General features: G+C 46.6%; 1 protein-coding gene across 4 annotated transcripts in view; it reads right to left on the bottom strand.

Moving 5' to 3' along the window:
* SAMD4B (sterile alpha motif domain containing 4B) overlaps positions 1–17,459 on the bottom strand; it is a 43,411-nt gene that overhangs the window by 20,654 nt on the left and 5,298 nt on the right. For all 4 annotated transcript variants that reach the window (XM_047793824.1, XM_047793825.1, XM_047793826.1 and 1 more), the window contains exon 2: positions 6,030–6,429. In XM_047793824.1, the coding sequence (XP_047649780.1) occupies positions 6,030–6,225 (196 nt within the window). In that variant the 5' untranslated portion in view covers positions 6,226–6,429. The remainder of the gene's footprint in view (positions 1–6,029; positions 6,430–17,459) is intronic.

Genomic DNA, 17,459 nt, shown 5'->3' with positions numbered 1-17,459 from the left:
CCTCGGGCCCCTTGGGGTGAGTCCAGCTGTAGCTGCAATGATGGGTGTGGATGAAACTTCCACTTTCCTGCCCAGATCAGAAAAGTCTGGCCCAGAGTTGAGGCACGGCAGGGGCCCACTGAAAACCTGCACAACTGAACCCAGGAATGTAGTGATATCTATGTGTGTATAACGTGCCCTCTAGGATCCCTTGGCCTCAGGTCACCCTAGCTCATGTCCTAGCAGAGTATACTGAGTAAGAGCACAAATTCAACAGGTAAACTTGCCTGGCTTTGACATCCAGCTCTGCCTCCATGACCTGGGCCAGTCCCTTAACCTCTCTGAGCCTGTACAATGGGGGTAGTTAAAAGCCCCTACATCACAGGGTTGTTGTAAAGATTCAATGAGACATGGAGTTCCTGTCGTGGTGCAGTGGAAACGAATCTGACCAGGAACCATGAAGCTGCCGGTTCGATCCCTGGCCTCGCCCAGTGGGTTAAGGATTCGGCATTGCTGTGAGCTGTGGTGTAGGTGGCAGATGCAGCTTGGATCTGGTGTTGCTGTGATGTAGGCCAGCAGCTGTGGCTCTGATTAGACCTCTAGCCTGGGAACCTCCATATGCTGCGGGTGTGGCCCTAAAAGCCAAAAAAAAAAAAAAATTCAATGAGACAATCATGCAAAGCACCTGTGTTAAGCACACCATGCATTTCAACTACTACTGTTGTTACTCCTGGTTGAAGATCTAGACCCTGCGCTATCTCGGGGCTGGAGGGAGCAAGTCACATAGGAGGGCACATCTGGGTCTGCCCCTTAAGATTCCCGACAAGGGTGGGGAATTTCATGCAGTTATTTACCAAAAACAGACACGTCTCTGGTTCCTCTGAGCTACAGGCACAAGCAATGATGAAATTCTAGAGGTGGGTGGATGGGGGAGGAGATTAGGGAATGCCATGAAGCCAATGACTGCTTCTCACCAAGCTGCAAACCCAGACTCCAGAAAGGACATGGGAGACTGTGCATATGAGTGCTCTCCTTGGCCCGGTGACCAGAGCTAAGTAGGTCATGACCCCGGGTGCTGGCAAATCACAGGAGCCAAATATATATTGGAGACTGCCACAAGAACAAACCTATTTTTAAATGCTGAGCTGTTGCAACAATCGTGGCAGCCTTAAGGCACCAGTCAGAGGGGCTGGGGTTTGGCTCCAAACATGCCCCTCTATGCTCCACCCCAGCTTACACAAAACACAGGGGAGGGTTGGGGGCTCACATTTTTGTTTGATGAACTGTGTTAGCAGAGCTTGAAAAGGGAGGGTGGAGGCACCAGAATTGAGCTCCGGTGACTCACTCGGCCATAGCCCACTCTTGACCTCAGTTTCCCCACCCAGATTCAGTGAGCCAGAGAGGGAGGGGCTTAGACCTGCTGGATGTGGGGACTCTGACTCAGAAGACAGGAGGGAAGATATGCAGGAAATGTGGCCCAGGAAGCTTTATGACCAGGGAGCGAAGGGGATTTCAGCTTCCTTGGACCCACCCTTCTGGTCTAAGTCAGCATTGGGGGCGGGGGGCGGGGGGGGGTTAGAAAGGGCCAGGATTACTATTACAGTTCCAGGCAGGCCAGGAAGATAGCACTGAGGGAAGGAACAGGGATAATGACTAATGACAACGGGAAACCTGCGGTTTCTCTTTCTCTGTTCCAGAGCCCCTTGAGGTGCTGCTTCCTATTTCCAGGTGTTATCTCAGACTCTGCTTCCACAAAACCAACGCTGGCTGCCTGGCCTGGGGGACTTCCCTACACTCTCCTAGCTACTTAAGAGGAAGGGACGGCCTAGACCAGAGCCCTCTTCCAAGCCCCCCACTCTCCACTCCCAGTAAGGTCATGTGATGGTACCCTCACCACCTTCCTGGGTCCACCTAGAATCAGTATCAGCATCAAGACCAGTAGTTTCCAGTGGATGCACACAAGAGCCAAATAGAGAGCTTTAAAAAAAACCCAACGAAACCCAAAAAATTGCTAGAATCTCTGGAGATAGGACTCAGGCTTCAAGTTCTTTTTATAAAGTGATTCTGACATGAAGCCAGTTTTGGGACCCACTCACCTAGATGGAGGCTCTGTACCCCCTGCCCTTTCTGGGAAGGAAATGGGTAGGTGGGTAGCTCTGACCCAGACCCAAACCTGAACCCAGGGTCCTCCTGGGATAACAAAAGGAAGTAGCAAAGTCGGGTAGATGGGACAAGGAGTAAAAACCCAGAAAAAGGCAGAGAGAGGATCTGCCTCATTGTTTTGTCCTCCTGGCCTGAAGGCATCTGAAAGGCTGAAGAAGAGCTTCAGACCCTGTAACAGGCTACCTTTATCCATGAATAGATGGATCAACTGAACTCAAGATGTGGTTTGGGAGGTAGGGGTGCATCTCGGTGGAGAGGAGGGACAGATTCTCTGAGGGGCCCATCCCATAAAATACTAAGAATTACTGCTGTACCTGGAGAGTTTCTCAAACAATCCCCTCATTGTCTTGATGTGAATCTTCAGGCCCAAGAGGGGTGGGGCTAGCCCAGGTCACAGAGGTATGAGTGGCAGAGCTTGATCTGAACTCCTGGGTGTCCTGATTCCTATTCTCACGTCCCATGACAAATGAATCATCCAGTAGAGCACCAGCTCACAAACTGCTTGGTCAGCAGAAGAACCCATTACCAGGCCTCTCCTCTCAGGAGTCTGATTTAGTGGATGTGGGTCAGAGGCTCAGGAATCTGAATTTTAGGTCATATTCACTCCCCACCAGATGATTCTGATGAGGATGATGCAAATGTGGGAAACACAGTAGAATGGGAAAGCCGTAATGAACAGAGGAGGCAAAAAAGAGGATGCAGGCCTCCAGACGCAGGAAGCAGCTCCGTCCTTCACAGTAAGGTGGGACAGCTGCTCTACTTGAGGGTAGGTGTGTGAAGGGAGACACAGGCCTCCTTAGTCGTGGAGCCCTGATGTCTATTAGGAAGAAGCAGTCAAGGCCCTGGAGAATTTACCTCTGTGATCATTTCTCTCTCCACTCATGCTTTTGCTCTAATCCTGGCAGGATTTCTGCTAACTCTGGAACAGACCTCCCTCTCTTTCCTCATTCAAAGTGTTCCCATCCGGGAGTTCCCGTCGTGGCGCAGTGGTTAACAAATCCGACTAGGAACCATGAGGTTGCGGGTTCGGTCCCTGCCCTTGCTCAGTGGGTTAACGATCCGGCGTTGCCGTGAGCTGTGGTGTAGGTTGCAGACGCGGCTCAGATCCTGCGTTGCTGTGGCTCTGGCGTAGGCCGGTGGCTACAGCTCCAATTCAACCCCTAGCCTGGGAACCTTCATATGCCGCGGGAGCGGCCCAAGAAATAGCAACAACAACAAAGACAAAAAAAAAAAAAAACCAAAGTGTTCCCATCCAAGTAATAACTTGGTTTATTCTTACCACCTAACATGGGGCTATGGATAAAGACCTTGGTTCATACATTCATTCGTCAGGTCATTCCACCACAGTTCTTAAGGACAGGCATTATCCTCAACATCTCAAGTCTGACATGGGTCTCAGGTTCTTGGTATAAGGTGTATCATGTCTTTCAAGGGCAACGGGGTAACAGCAAATGTTTTAAACATGTATTAACTTCACACTAGTAGTTCCACATAATTCTAGGAATTTATCCTAAAGATGTTTAAAGGGTACTTAGTAGAACACTACTTATAAGAGTAAGACCAAACATAAGTATTAAAGAACCCCAAAGTCAAATTCCAGCTCTACCTCTGACCAGCTATATGACCCAGGGCACATCACTAACCTCTGCAGACCTCAGTCTCATCTGTAAAATGGGGGAGTTATAAGAATTTGCTTCCAGAGCAGAGGTGAGGGTTATAAGTAACAAAGGTAAATCGTTACTTGACAGACAGGGCAGGCTCTCTGTTACCTTACTGTTCCATCAAGCAGTCATTAACAACAATGAGGAATATATATGTATGTGCTGAATATGAACTGATCTTCAAGTTATACTGTTAAGTGAAAAAACCAAATTGGTCAATATGCATGATGTTCTGCTCTGTGTGTTAAAACAATCAAAACAATAAAAAAGCTGGAGGGAGAACGTGTGTCTGTTCATACGTGAACAGAGTATCTCACAAAACGTACACAAACTAGGAATGTCCAAGTCTAGAAGGGAAACCTCACTTTTCATCTTTCATATGCTTTTATTTTACTATAAAATTTGAAAACAAAAGCAAAAAATCAAACTGCTTTGATAAATAAATAGCAGTAATTATCAGTGGGACTCTGATATATAGCCAGGATCAGCAGCCAGTGCTTATCCAACTGCCTGCTCAGGATAGGGTGGTGGGATACGTAACCAAGATGCATGAGACACGGGCCTGACCCAGAGGAGCCCCCCCACTCTGGAGGCACAGCCATATCACAACCTCAGAGCCCATGCCCTGGTGCCAGAGCAGAGGGGAGCCCTTCCTGGTGCGGAGGATGGGAGAGTTGTGAAATGGCTGAACTCTGAGCCTGCTGTAGCCAAGCTGGGATCCTGCTGCCTACTGTCTGAGACAGGGACTTAAGCTGATGGGACTCCTGGCCTGAGGAACTATCTTCCCCTACAATCATGGCATTTCTGTAACTTGTACATAAAATTTCAGAAAAATAAAGGTGACTGTTGCTAAGGCAGGTCGGCCTGAGAAGATGAGGGAAGCAGCTCTGGGGGTCCCCAAATCCCAATCCTAGCAGCACATGCTGATTTCCTCACCTACAAAATGGGGACAACACCACCACCTCCCTCATAGGGTTGTTGTGGGGACTAAATGAGTTGCTGACAATAAAAATAACTGATATTTCCTGAATCTTTACCACATGCCAGGCACTATTCTCAAAGCTCATAACTAACCTAGAATGTCGGCAGCGTTACCGTCCTGACTATAAAAATGAGGATGGAGTTCCTTGTTGGCCTAGTGGTTAAAGGATGTGGCGTTGTCACTGCTGTGGCGCGGGTTTGATCCCGGCCTGGGAACTTCCACGTGTCACAAATGCAGCCAAAAAAGAGGCACAGAAATAAAAGATAAAGAAACCAAGGCTCAGAAAGGTTAAGTTACTTGGTTATAGAGCAAGTGACAGAAGTGGGATTCAAAACGAGTCTGACTCTAGAGCCACCAAAGAACACCGCTTTTAAAGTTACTACACCAGTACCTGGCTGCTTGTAGGGACTCAACGTGAACTGTTACCACGCGGAAGAAGGTGGGAAAGGTCTGGACACTCCACAGTGGGTCCTGGGGTTCTCTCCAAAGCTAATTTTCAGGTACACATACCCCCCTCTTCTTTGGCCTCCATCTCTCCCTCCTGTCACCGAGGTCAACAGCTTCGTGAAGGTCCACAAGGCCAGAATGGCTTCAGCAGTGCCTCCTGGAGATAGTTCTCTGGACTGACTCTTTTCTATGCCTGTGGCCTGAGCTAGAGGTTCTAGAGAAGCCTACCTTACCCATCCCAATGCCAACCTCATGGGACAAAGAGCACTTCTCTACTGAGTGCTCCAGGAACCGACAGGGACCTTATCTAAATTTTAAAACTCTCTTGAAGCTGTTTATGCCTAAGACCAACCTATCTTTGGGGGAAGGGGTGGGGGGAGGGTGTAGAATAGTAGATGATTTAGGAATTTGGGGAGAATTCTAAAATTCCTTCCCAGCTCTGAAGTCCTGGAGCTTGAGAAATGAATTAATGCTGATCTTTCATTCCTCTTTCACAGGTAATGGCTTTAGTCTGTTCCTTTCAGCGGCCCAGACAAGCCACTCTATGTGATGGTTGGTTTCTAGTTTGCACTGCACTCCCCCAGGATTCCCCCATTCCATGTCTGAGAATTTCTGGCAACAAAGCCCCAGGAAAGCCATGATGATGACCTGGGAGATCAAGGACTGCCCACCGACAAACAAGCCTAGAACCGCATTTCTTAGCACCCTGCTGGGGAGGCCTCCTCAGCCACCTGACACCTGTTCCTGTTCCAGGTTTCCCTCCTGTTGTGCTCCCATCTCTGGGGGTGGAGACTCACCAGCACTGTTGGCCTCCGACTCCAGCAGGTGAATGTCATTGCAATCTGCCAGTGAGTGCTCCAGGCAGAGCTGCAGAAAGCGGGCCTGGGTGCGGGTGACTCGCTTCAGAAGTGACAGCAGGGCCACTGTCTGTTCACACTCATTCCAGCCCTTGAACCAGCCAGCAAGGATGCCCACCTGGTCTCGGAACATCATGGTGCCGGGCCTTGGGCCAGGGTGGGGGGGACGGCGGTGGCGAGGGCCAGCGCCGTCACATGGTCTCGGCTCCGGGCTCTGGTTACCTCTCCCCTGAGGGCCAGGGCTTGAGGACGTTCCCTGGCGTGGTGGCAATGGGTGATGGGGGGAGGACACCTGCTCACATCGGGAGAGGTCTTGGTCCAGCCACACCTCTCCAGGCTCCTAGAAAAGGAAGAAAGGGGGTCAGATAGAGGGAAGAGGCTGGAATTAGCCTGGTGAGTTTGGGTTGAACGGCTAAGGAGGCCTCATAACTTCCTCTTTTAGGGTACATTCTCTGCTGAGCTCCTGGGAGAAAAATGAAGTCAATATCAGATACTAAACCAACTCTTCCTCCAATCACCAGATCCAGAGAAAAGGCTTGACTGGGACTCAGAAACCTAGACAAAGAAGAGAAAATGCTACCCCTCAGGTCTGGCTGTCATAGGGCCAAAGGAAGTGGATTTAAAGCAGAGAGTAAGTTGTTAAGATTTTTCTAGAAAGGGGAAACAGGAGAGGCTGCACACAATGGGAAAAGATTTGAATTAATGGAGACCAGGCCCTAGAAGACATGTGATCCTGAGCACATGTCCTAACCTTGCTGGTCTTCGGCTACTGCCTCTGGAGGGCAGGACGGAATGATTGCTCACCTGCTAAAAGGACCCTATCGGCTCTGTATTATAAAATCCGCAAAGCTAGGATATAGGTGAGTGGTGACCCCGGTAAAGATCTCAGGCATGACCAGCAATTGTCTGGGCACTTAAAGGTAGGGGCAGAGGCCCTCTCAGAGGTATCCACAGGCTGCAGGGAATCTCATCTCCTCCAGCCCAGCTCTTCCACTCTGATCTCTAAGATCCCACTATTCTCTGTATCTCTCCCAGCTTTCTTCCTCATTCCCTTGAAGGCTACTCCTGACCCAAGTCCCCTGGGTTGGGAAGTCTCCTTGGCTCCCAGAAATGCCAGCCTGTCATTTAGACTCATAAAAGCCAAGAGGATACTAACCTGAGGAGAAGGGAACTCATTAATGTCAAAAACTCCCAAGCAAGAAAGCATCCAAATCCTCCTCTTAGGCAGGAACTACACAGGAGCTGTGTCAACTGGGCAGACAACAGGCCTATTCTTCAACTGACTGGTTTCTGGACACTATTCTGAGCCTTTTTCTAAGTGCCTCCTGCTCCAGGTCTCCACTCATATTTCCCATCTGTCTCTCTCGCAACCAGTGCTCTTGGCTCCATCCCCAAACCACCACTCAGCTCCATGCTCCTCTGGCTGCCAAGAGGACTGAGAATTCCACACAAAGACCCATTGAACCTGCTGGGCTCAGGTCTTAGGGAGCTACTGCCATCTTCCTGAACGTCCACGTTCCTGCTGAGGAGGGCTGAGAGGCGCACCTGACAATGGCTGTGGCTCACCTCACATCCTTGGTGGGACACCTGAACAAAGCAAACTAGCCTGGTTGTCAATCCCTTTGGATATAAGAAATGAGGAAAAGTGTGGGGAGAAATGAAACCTTGTGCCCAGGTAAACAAGCCTCCCAGAAATCTTTTTTTTTTTTTTTTTTGGCTTTTTGCTATTTCTTGGGCCGCTCCCGCGGCATATGGAGGTTCCCAGGCTAGGGGTCTAATCAGAGCTGTAGCCACCAGCCTACGCCAGAGCCACAGCAACGCAGGATCTGAGCCACGTCTGCAACCTACACCACAGCTCACGGCAACGCCAGATCGTTAACCCACTGAGCAAGGGCAGGGACCGAACCTGCAACCTCATGGTTCCTAGTCAGATTCGTTAACCACTGCGCCACGACGGGAACTCCCAGAAATCTTTTTTAAAAGCCAAATCAAATGTTGCATCCCTGGCTTAAAATCCTCCGATTTCCCACTGCATTTAAAGAAAATGCCTATAGGGCCCCCTACAACACTCCTGTGGCCTCTCCAACCTCATTCTGTTCCAAGTTCTTTCTTGTTCACTGGACCTATCCATGGCTTTCCAACCTACTGCTGGCTCCTACTTGTCACTCAAGTCTCACCTCAGTCCTTATTCAGGTATCTTCCCTGATCATCTACCAAAGGAATTTCTTGCTTTCATTTTTTTTTTTTTGCTTCTTAGGGCCCCACCTTCGACATATGGAGGTTCCCAGGCTAGGGGTCAAATCAGAGCTGTAGCTGCCGGCCTACACCATAGCCACAGCCCTGCCTGATCCGAGCCAAATTTTCGACCTACACCACAGCTCATGGCAACACCGGATCCTTAACCCACTGAGCGAGGCCAGGGATCGAACCCACAACCTCGTGGTTCCTAGTTGGATTTGTTTCTTCTACGCCACGACAGGAACCCCTCTCTCAGTCATTCTATTATATTAATGCTATTTCATTTATTCTACATAATTTGGCACCTTCAGATATCATCTTATTTATGTTTGTTGATTCTATCTTCCCATCAAAATGCAAACTATGCAGCTGCCCAGTGCTGGGAACAGTGACTAATACACAGAAGGTACTCTCACTCTCTCAATAAAATTTTTTTTAGGGTTGCACCCATTGCATATGGACATTCCCAAGCTAGGGGTCAAATTGGAGCTACAGTTGCTGGCCTACACCACAGCCTCAGCAACCTGGGATCCAAACCGCGCCTGTCAACCTATACCACAACTCATGGCAACACCAGATCCTTAACCCACTCACTGAGGCCAGGGATCGAAGCAACATCCTCAGGGATACTTAACCTGCTGAGCCACACCAGGAACTCCTCAATATGTATTGAGTGAATGAATAAAGAAGGTAAGTATGGAAGCCACACTCAGGACTTCTACAGCCTTGGGGAGAAGATGATAGAAGGAAAGGCCTAAAGGATGATAAAGAGATTTGGAAACTTTGTCCTAACAGGAAAATTTGAAGGCACTAAGGAAACCTCCTCTGAGGAAGAGAGGATTCAGGAAGAATGGCATAACTGACTTCAAATATCTGAAGAGGTAGCACAGAGAGGAATCAGACTTGTTTACTCCAGAGGAGAACGAGGTTATGTGGCTCTAAGAAAAGCATCATGAGATATGGGAAATGTTGAAAGTCAAGAAAATTCAGTTCTAGTCCTGCCCCAGCCACTATTTCACTTTAATCTTTGAGCTAGTCTGTTTCCCTTCTAGAATGTGTAAGATAAGGAGCTAGACTGGATCAGACATGACAAATGGGTTTTACCTCACAGGCTAACTCCAAATGACTGGTAGTGGATGCCTGGAACACTGTGGTGAAAGGGACCCTGAAGAAATGAAGCAATGGGGAGATCCTGTTGTGGCTTGGCACTAACAAACCCAATTAGTATAAACAAAGATGCAGGTTCAAGCCCTGGCCCCACTCAGTGGGTTAAGGATCTGGCACTGTTGTGAGCTGTGGTGTAGGTTGCAGACATGGCTCAGATCCCGAGCTGCTGTGGCTGTGGTGTAGGCCGGCAGCTGCAGCTCTGATTTGACCCCTAGCCTGGGAACTTGCATACGCAGCAGGTATGGCCCTAAAAAATGAAAAGAAAAAAAAAGAAATGAAGCAATGGAAATACCCACTAATGGAGAATGATTAATAATAAATCGGAGCATACCTCTCACAAGGGGATATTATGTAGTAATTAAAAATATGGCTGACCCAGATAGCAGAATTCAAACGACATATCTATACCTATGTATGGTGCTTTAACTACCAACCTGGAGGAATGTCCATTAAGTACACAGTAAATTGTACAATAATGCCATTTTTGTAAAAAGGAAAAAAAAAAAGAGCCATATACAAAAATTCTCATTTATCTTTTTTTTTTGGCTGTGCCCACAGCATGTGGAAGCTTCCAGGCCACGCATCAAACCCAGGTTACAACAGCGACAACACCAGATCCTTAACCTGCTGCACCACAAGGAAACTGCTATATATTTTACATATGAATGCCTACATATGTATATAGAGAAATGTGTAGAATATACACCCTATGCTGTTCACAATGGTTACCTTGGAGAGGAGGAGGAATTAACACTCTTTATATAACTGGCTGTACCACAAGGAACTCCTACTTCAGTCATTTTTAAAGATAAATTAAAAAAAAATTAAGGCTGTATTCTACTTTCTGGCTCAGTGAGAAAGAGTAATGTGATCAATTATCAATGTTTGCCCTGGATGCAGCACTGATGAATGGCAGTTCATGTGCCTGAAAAAATCAGTTTCTCTTCCTAGCTCCAACATTTTGTGGCTTTTAGTCCCAAGGAGACAGCAGCTGCCTCAACATAAGGAAGAATTTTTAAATAATGTATCTCTCCTAGAATGGAACTGGCTGCCATGTGAGGAGGTAATAAGCTCCCTGGCTGCTGGAAGTGGTCAAGCAGAGGCTGGATGAATATCCCTCGGGAGTGGGAGGGATTCCTCTACTGGGTGGCAACTCATAAGACAGGACACGTTACTATTTCAGGGGGAACATTTGTGATGGGAGGTCTGCTATGCCAACAGCATTTATGGCAAAAAGATGACCAAATCCATAAACAGAGTAAAGTTGTGCATACTCTTTCCTATAAACACTTAGTGGGTTGTTACTTTTCCTAAGCAACAGCACTGTGTCCCCCAAATAAACTGCTGACTGAATACTGACCCAGCTTCTTCAGCCAAGCCAAATGCTAGAAGCAAAGCCCTGGGACACAGCAGGACCTCAAACATGGTGTTTGCAAGGCCAGGGTTTGAATGGAGCAGACTGGTGAGGACTACTGTGAGCTGGAAACACATACCCTGTCTAAAGGGAGAAGTTACTATGCTTTAATCAACTGCTGCCATGTGAGAATGTGGGTCCAGTATGGTTAGATCTTAGAATTTTTTTTGTTTGTTTTTGCCTTTTCTAGTGCCGCTCCTGCGGCATATGGAGGTTCCCAGGCTAGGGGTTGAATCGGAGCTGTAGCCGCTGGCCTATGCCACAGCCACAGCCACATGGGATCTGAGCCATGTCTGCGACCTACGCTGCAGCTCACAGCAACACTGGATCCTTAACCTACTGAGCAAGCCAGGAATCAAACCCGAAATCTCATGGTTCCTAGTCAGATTCGCTTACCACTGAGCCACGATGGGAACTCCAGAATTTTTTTTTTTTTTCAAGAGGAATCAGGAGTTGCCTTTCTGGCTCAGCAGAAACGAATCTGACTAGTAACAGTGAGGACACAGGTTCGATCCCTGGCCTTGCTCAATGGGATAAGGATCTGGCATTGCCGTGAGCTATGGTGTAGGTCACAGATGGGGCTTGGATCTGGCATTGCTGTGGCTGTAGTGTAGGCCAACAGCTACAGCTTTGATTAGAACCCTAGCCTGGGAACCTCCATATGCCATGGGTGTGGCCCTAAAAAGATACATACACACACACACACACACACGAGGAACCAGAAACCTGGACTTTTAAGAAAAAATCCCGTGTGTATATATATATATGTGTGTATTTTTTTTCTTATTTTCTTTTTTTTGGGGGCCCCCCGCACTCATGGTATATGGAGGTTCCCAGGCTAGGGGTCTAATCGGAGTTGCAGCTGCTGGCCTACACCACAGCCAAAGGAATGAGGGATCCGAGCCGCATCTGCAACCTATACCACAGCTCACGGCAATGCCAGATCCTTAACCCACTGAGCGAGGCCAGGGATCAAACCCGCGACCTCATGTTTCCTAGTCAGATTTGTTTCCTCTGTGCCATGACGGGAACTCCTTTGTATTTATATATAAATACGTGCGCGCGTGCACACACACACACACATTTTAGAGCCATATCCACAGCATATGGAAGTTCCCAGGCTAGGGGTTGAATGGGAGCTGTAGCCGCAGGCCTCCACCACAGCCACAGCAACTTGGGATCTGAGCTGTGTCTGCAACCCACACCACACCTCAGGGAAATGCCAGATCCTTAAACCACTGAGTGAGGCCAGGGATCCAACCCGCATCCTCATACTAGTCGGGTTTGTTACCGGTGAGCCAGGACAGGAACTCCTTCCCGTGTTTTTAAATGTTGGAAAATAATTCACATTAAAACAGCAACAACGAACCACTATACAGAACAAATAAAGCCTGCAGCCTATGGTCCTTAGATCAGATAGGCACCAACAGGAAAAAGACTAGAAGTCCAATAACTATTCCTCCCCAGGGGTAGAGAAGGTCTTACACTTTCAAACATGATTGGTAGAGAAGATTTAGTGCCCAATGGTGGCTTGGACAGTCCTAAGGAACGACCTGGGCTTTAGGTAACAGCCACTTTTAAGAATATATTATTAGGAAAGGGATAAACTACAAGTTTGGGATTAGCAAATACAAACTATATACTAATTAGATAAACAACAGGGTCCAACTGTAGAGCACAAGGAACTATAGTCAGAATCTTATAATAAACCATAATGGAAAAATATATGAAAGAGAATACATGTATATATAAACATAACTGAATCACTTTGCTATATACCAGAAACCATCACAACATTGTAAGTCAACTACACTTCAATGACCATAAATAAAAATCATCCCTAAAGGAAGTGTTCCTATGTTGGGGCAGGAGAAGGGTGCTGGATATTTGGTCTGGATGGCAACTGGAGAGGAGGACTGGATGGCTTCTTCCATCAAAGGGCCAGAGGCCCCCAGTTTCCTCCTGGGTGCTTGGCAACAGTGAGAAAGGAAGACCTGGCTTGGTGAGACTGGCCAGAGAAGAGGCATCAACACCATTTCAAGGCATCTTACTATGACAGATTCTGGTCAATTTGCCTGCCAAACATTCATGACCATTTTCTGATACCAGGACCCTAAATTCCTTTGGAGAATTAACTGTCTTTCTTGGATCCAGCTGTAGACATGGAGTAAAGCCTGGCCAAGGAAAAATTATCCCTGGACTTTTGCTGAAACTAATGGGAAAAATAAGTTCTTGGTTAGGGTTGCTCAGATTATACATTTCCTGATATTTCTGGTTGCCATGTCTGCTACCTCGGTCAGAGCCCACTTCAGAATGAAGTCAATACAGATGAAAGCAGAGTCAAAAGAGGGAAGAAAAAGGGAGATTTGTTCACATCATTTGAATACCAGTCTCCAGCCAGCCTGAAGCCTCCCACCCTACCTCCCCATCCCAGACTTTTCAGTTATACAGACCAGTAAACTCCTTTTTGATGAGGTCAGTTTGAGTTAGGATTCTACCACTTTCAACTTTAAGCCTTGACTGCTCCCCTACAAGAGAATTCACAACTGCTCTAGTCTCTTTATCCTCATGTGATCAAAAATGACTCCCCACCTTTGAGAAAAGATACTAGAGGGGAAACCCTATGGTAAAGTCTCTCAAAATGCCTACCAATGTGGCTGCCATATTTGGTCTCTAAGAGACCAAGTAACCTTCTTTATTTGTCTTTCAGACATTTCTTGGGTTGCTCCCGTGGCATATGGAGATTCCCAGGCTAGGGGCTGAATCAGAGCTGTAGCCACTAGCCTACGCCAGAGCCACAGCAACACGGGATCCAAGCTGCATCTGCAACCGACACCACAGCTCACGTCACTGCCAGATCCTTAACCCACTGAGCAAGGCCAGGGATGGAACCCGAAACCTCATGGTTCCTAGTCAGATTCGTTAGCCACTGAGCCACGACAGGAACTCCGCAAGTAACCTTCTTGAGAAACACCTTCCAACCCTAGAGGGTGGGAAATGGAAAAAAAATCGGCCAAGAGGTTCCAGGAAAAGCTGTCCATTGGGTTCTTTCCTTGGCTCCAAATAGACCTAAGGTACCTACAGAAGCAGCAGCACTGTGAAGTCAGTCTGACCTGGCTGAAACCTGAGCTCTCCTACTGATGCTTGCTGTGGTGACCTTTGGCAAGTAATTCAGCTTCTTCCTCAGTGAAGCTTGTTGTAAGAATGAAATAAAATGCAACAATGTATATAAAAATACCTAGCATGATGCTTTGCATGTTTTCACACAGTCTACTGTGTCTGTCAGGTGCCAGGCTTATGCTAACAGCTTTCCAGGGATGAGATCATTTGCTCTCAAAAACTATGGACAAACACTGACAGACACATATGTATATGTGTATATAGGTACTAATATGAGTATATAACAATATCCTCATCTTTCAGATGAAGAACCTGAGGCACAGAGACAGTTAAAGTTACTTACCCAAGCTGGGATTTTCAAGGCCAGGCATTCTGGCTTCAGAGCTCATACCTGTTCCTGAGAATAATGCTACAGCCTCTTGTAAATTCCCTTCCACTGCCTAGAAAGTTGGACCAATTGGCCCTTTAACGCCAACATTTCTGTACAGATAAGGGAGGTGGGGTGGGGTCTTATTAGCCTTCCCACCTATTTATAGCCCTTCTAGAGCACCTATCTAGGCCTTTGAGGAACTTGCTCACTTCATGAACAAGGTAACAGGCTAGTTATCTAAGTTTAACTCACTATCCTGACTTAAGAAGAACAAGAGAATATCTGAAGCCAAGGGAGCCCAACTTCGCTCTTGTGAAAACCATTATTTGCTGTCACTGCATGGCTCTGGTTGCTGCTGTGGTGCAGGTTAGATCCCTGGCTCAAGAGCTTCCATATGCTGCAGGTAGAGCCAACAAAACAAAAACAACCATTACTTTCAGAAACCCCTGAAATACATATACAAAATATGTATATTATTGCCTCGGCTAAGAAAGAGGCTTTTGTATGAATGGTTCTAGAAAAGGGAGCAGGGGAAGGGAGAAGCTAGGCAGGGAAGATAACACAGCTGGGAGCTTGGGGAAACTTGCATAATTCGAGACAAGTGTTTTCACCTCGCTGTGCTTCTCATCTATAAAATGGGTTTAATAATAATACCTACTCACAGTTGTGACGCATAAATACTCTCACAGAGCTGTTAGCTAGTATCATCATCCTTGATTCCCTTCTCTAACCCCAACATCAAGTCCTGTTTTCTCTATACCCAACGTGTATTTCCATTCTCTCCATTTTTACTTCCATCATATTCAAATCTCCACCCTTTCTCATTTGGACAAATGTACTGCCTCCTGCTTCCATTTTTGCCTGTTTTCCTTGCAGAAACCAGTTCTCTTTAAAAGGAAACAAACGAGATCATGTGACTGTCTTGCTTTAAAAATCCTCACTCTTTAGTGAAAATGTAAACTCCTTACCTTGGCCCACAAGGCCCCACACGATCTAGCCTGTGTCAACCACTCCAAGCCCCTGTCCCTTCTGCCTCAATTATGCTTTAGTCACACCCATCTCCTTGTTGGTTCTTGAACACATCTCAGGGTTTTGGTTCTGGCTGATCCTTCTACCTGAAATGCTCTCCCCCAGATCATCACTTGGCTGGTTCCTTCTCATCAATCAAGACCTGAGTCATGTGGGCCCCAATCTTCCTCATCTCCACAGCAGGAAGGAGTCTTTGCTCAAAGGTGTTTCTACAAAGGCTGCAAGTCTTCCAGAACACCTCATCTGTAAGACCCATGAAGGAAAGGAGGACTACGGTTGTATTATTCGCTGCTACATTTTCAATTCCTGGCATCGTACATGGCACACAATAGACCCTCAAAAAACATCTGTGAAAACCTTCCCCACATTGCAACCTTCTTTCTTCACATGTAACAATGCTTAAGATTAGAAATGCCCAGATCTTCTCACAACTGGTGCCTTCTCATCCTTCAGATAGTCAGGCTCAATTGTCACTTCCTCAAAAAGGCCAATGTGACCACCATGTGTACAGTGGCCAACCCCCCAACCCTTCACACTGTTTTAATTTGTTCATAGCACATATCACTATCTGATTTCTTTTGTTTGCTTATATATTCTTCCTCATCAGAATATAAGCTCCATGGAGTTCCTGTCGTGCCTCAGCGGTTAACGAATCCGACTAGGAATCATGAGGTTTCGGGTTCGATCCCTGGCCTTGCTCAGTGAGTTAAGGATCCAGTGTTGCCGTTAGCTGTGGTGTAGGTTGCAGATGTGGCTTGGATCCCAAGCCTGGGACCCCTAGCCTGGGAACCTCCATATGCCCTTGGAGCGGCCCAAGAAATAGCAAAAAGACAGAAAAAGAAAAAAATATATATGTAAGCTCCAAGTGTTCCAAGACGTTGACTGCTTCATTCATTGCTGTAACTCCTGTACCTAGAAAAAATACCTTCATAAACTGTTTAACTGCTGAAGACACTTGAGACATGCATACTCTATACATTGCGGTTCTGTTACTTGCCCTCAATCAGACCCTATTCAACAAATTTACCCTAAAATAAAACTCTACTCATAGTAATCTACTTAATCCTCTTCTAAAGTTCTGAGCCCTGAAAACCCGAAGCTGAGGTAGGGAACTGAACACCAGTACTCCTGGATTTCACTACCCCAGGGCTACAACCAACCCAGGCCAGTCATCTGATTCCTGTCTCTTCCAGTGAGATTGCAAAAAAAAAGTCTGGTTGGGTCAGACCAGCCATAAACTCTCTCTGGATCCAAACAATCATAGAGAAGAGAATGACTGGGTTTAGGGAACAGAAAGGTCCTGGGATGGAATCAGTCTTATCTGGTTCAACAAGCAAAAGAGTTTCAGGGTGAAGAACCCAAAACATATCTCTAAGAATCTTTTGTCACCATTTCACTTATTCAGAGAAGAAACTTTTTTCAAGCTGGGGCTTTCAGGAAAGGGTTCTCTTTCCACTATAGCTACTAAGGAGGTAGGGTTTAAGCCTACGGGATTGCAGAGGGTCATCTGTTGCCACAAAGCAGAATCCAGTTGAGGATAAAGCTAAGTCAGTGGAGAAATTACTGGCAAGATTGTTTGAACTCCTGGATGCAGCTAGGTCTAAAGCCATACTAGTTCTGGATTTTTCAGTACATAAGCCAATTACTTGTCTTTTTTAAAGTTTTAATTAAATCAGTTTGAGCTCAGGTTCTGTCACTTACACCTTTATCTAGAGTCTTGGCTGATATGAGCAATCTTTTTTTTTAAGTTTTAAAAATTAAAAAAAATTTTTTTTTGCTAACACTGAGTACTTACACACAGGGGATTGTTCTAAGCACTTTATACATATGGGCTTATTTAATCCTTATAATAATTTTATGAAGTAAGATATCATTACCTTCATTTTTTAGCTCTGGAAACTAAGGGCCAGAGAAGTTAAATAACCTGTCTTAGGTCACAAAATGGGTAAACAATGATGTGGGGTGCAAATCCTGCCTGGTCCCCAAAGCCTGCATATTTAATCACTACACCACAATGCCCCAATGCACCCAA

Source organism: Phacochoerus africanus, chromosome 8 (genome assembly GCF_016906955.1).
Source record: "Phacochoerus africanus isolate WHEZ1 chromosome 8, ROS_Pafr_v1, whole genome shotgun sequence".
In the NCBI taxonomy this organism is placed as follows: Eukaryota; Metazoa; Chordata; class Mammalia; order Artiodactyla; family Suidae; genus Phacochoerus; species Phacochoerus africanus.
The sequence above is the reverse complement of the archived record's forward strand: the minus strand, read 5'-3'. Positions and strand labels throughout refer to the sequence as shown.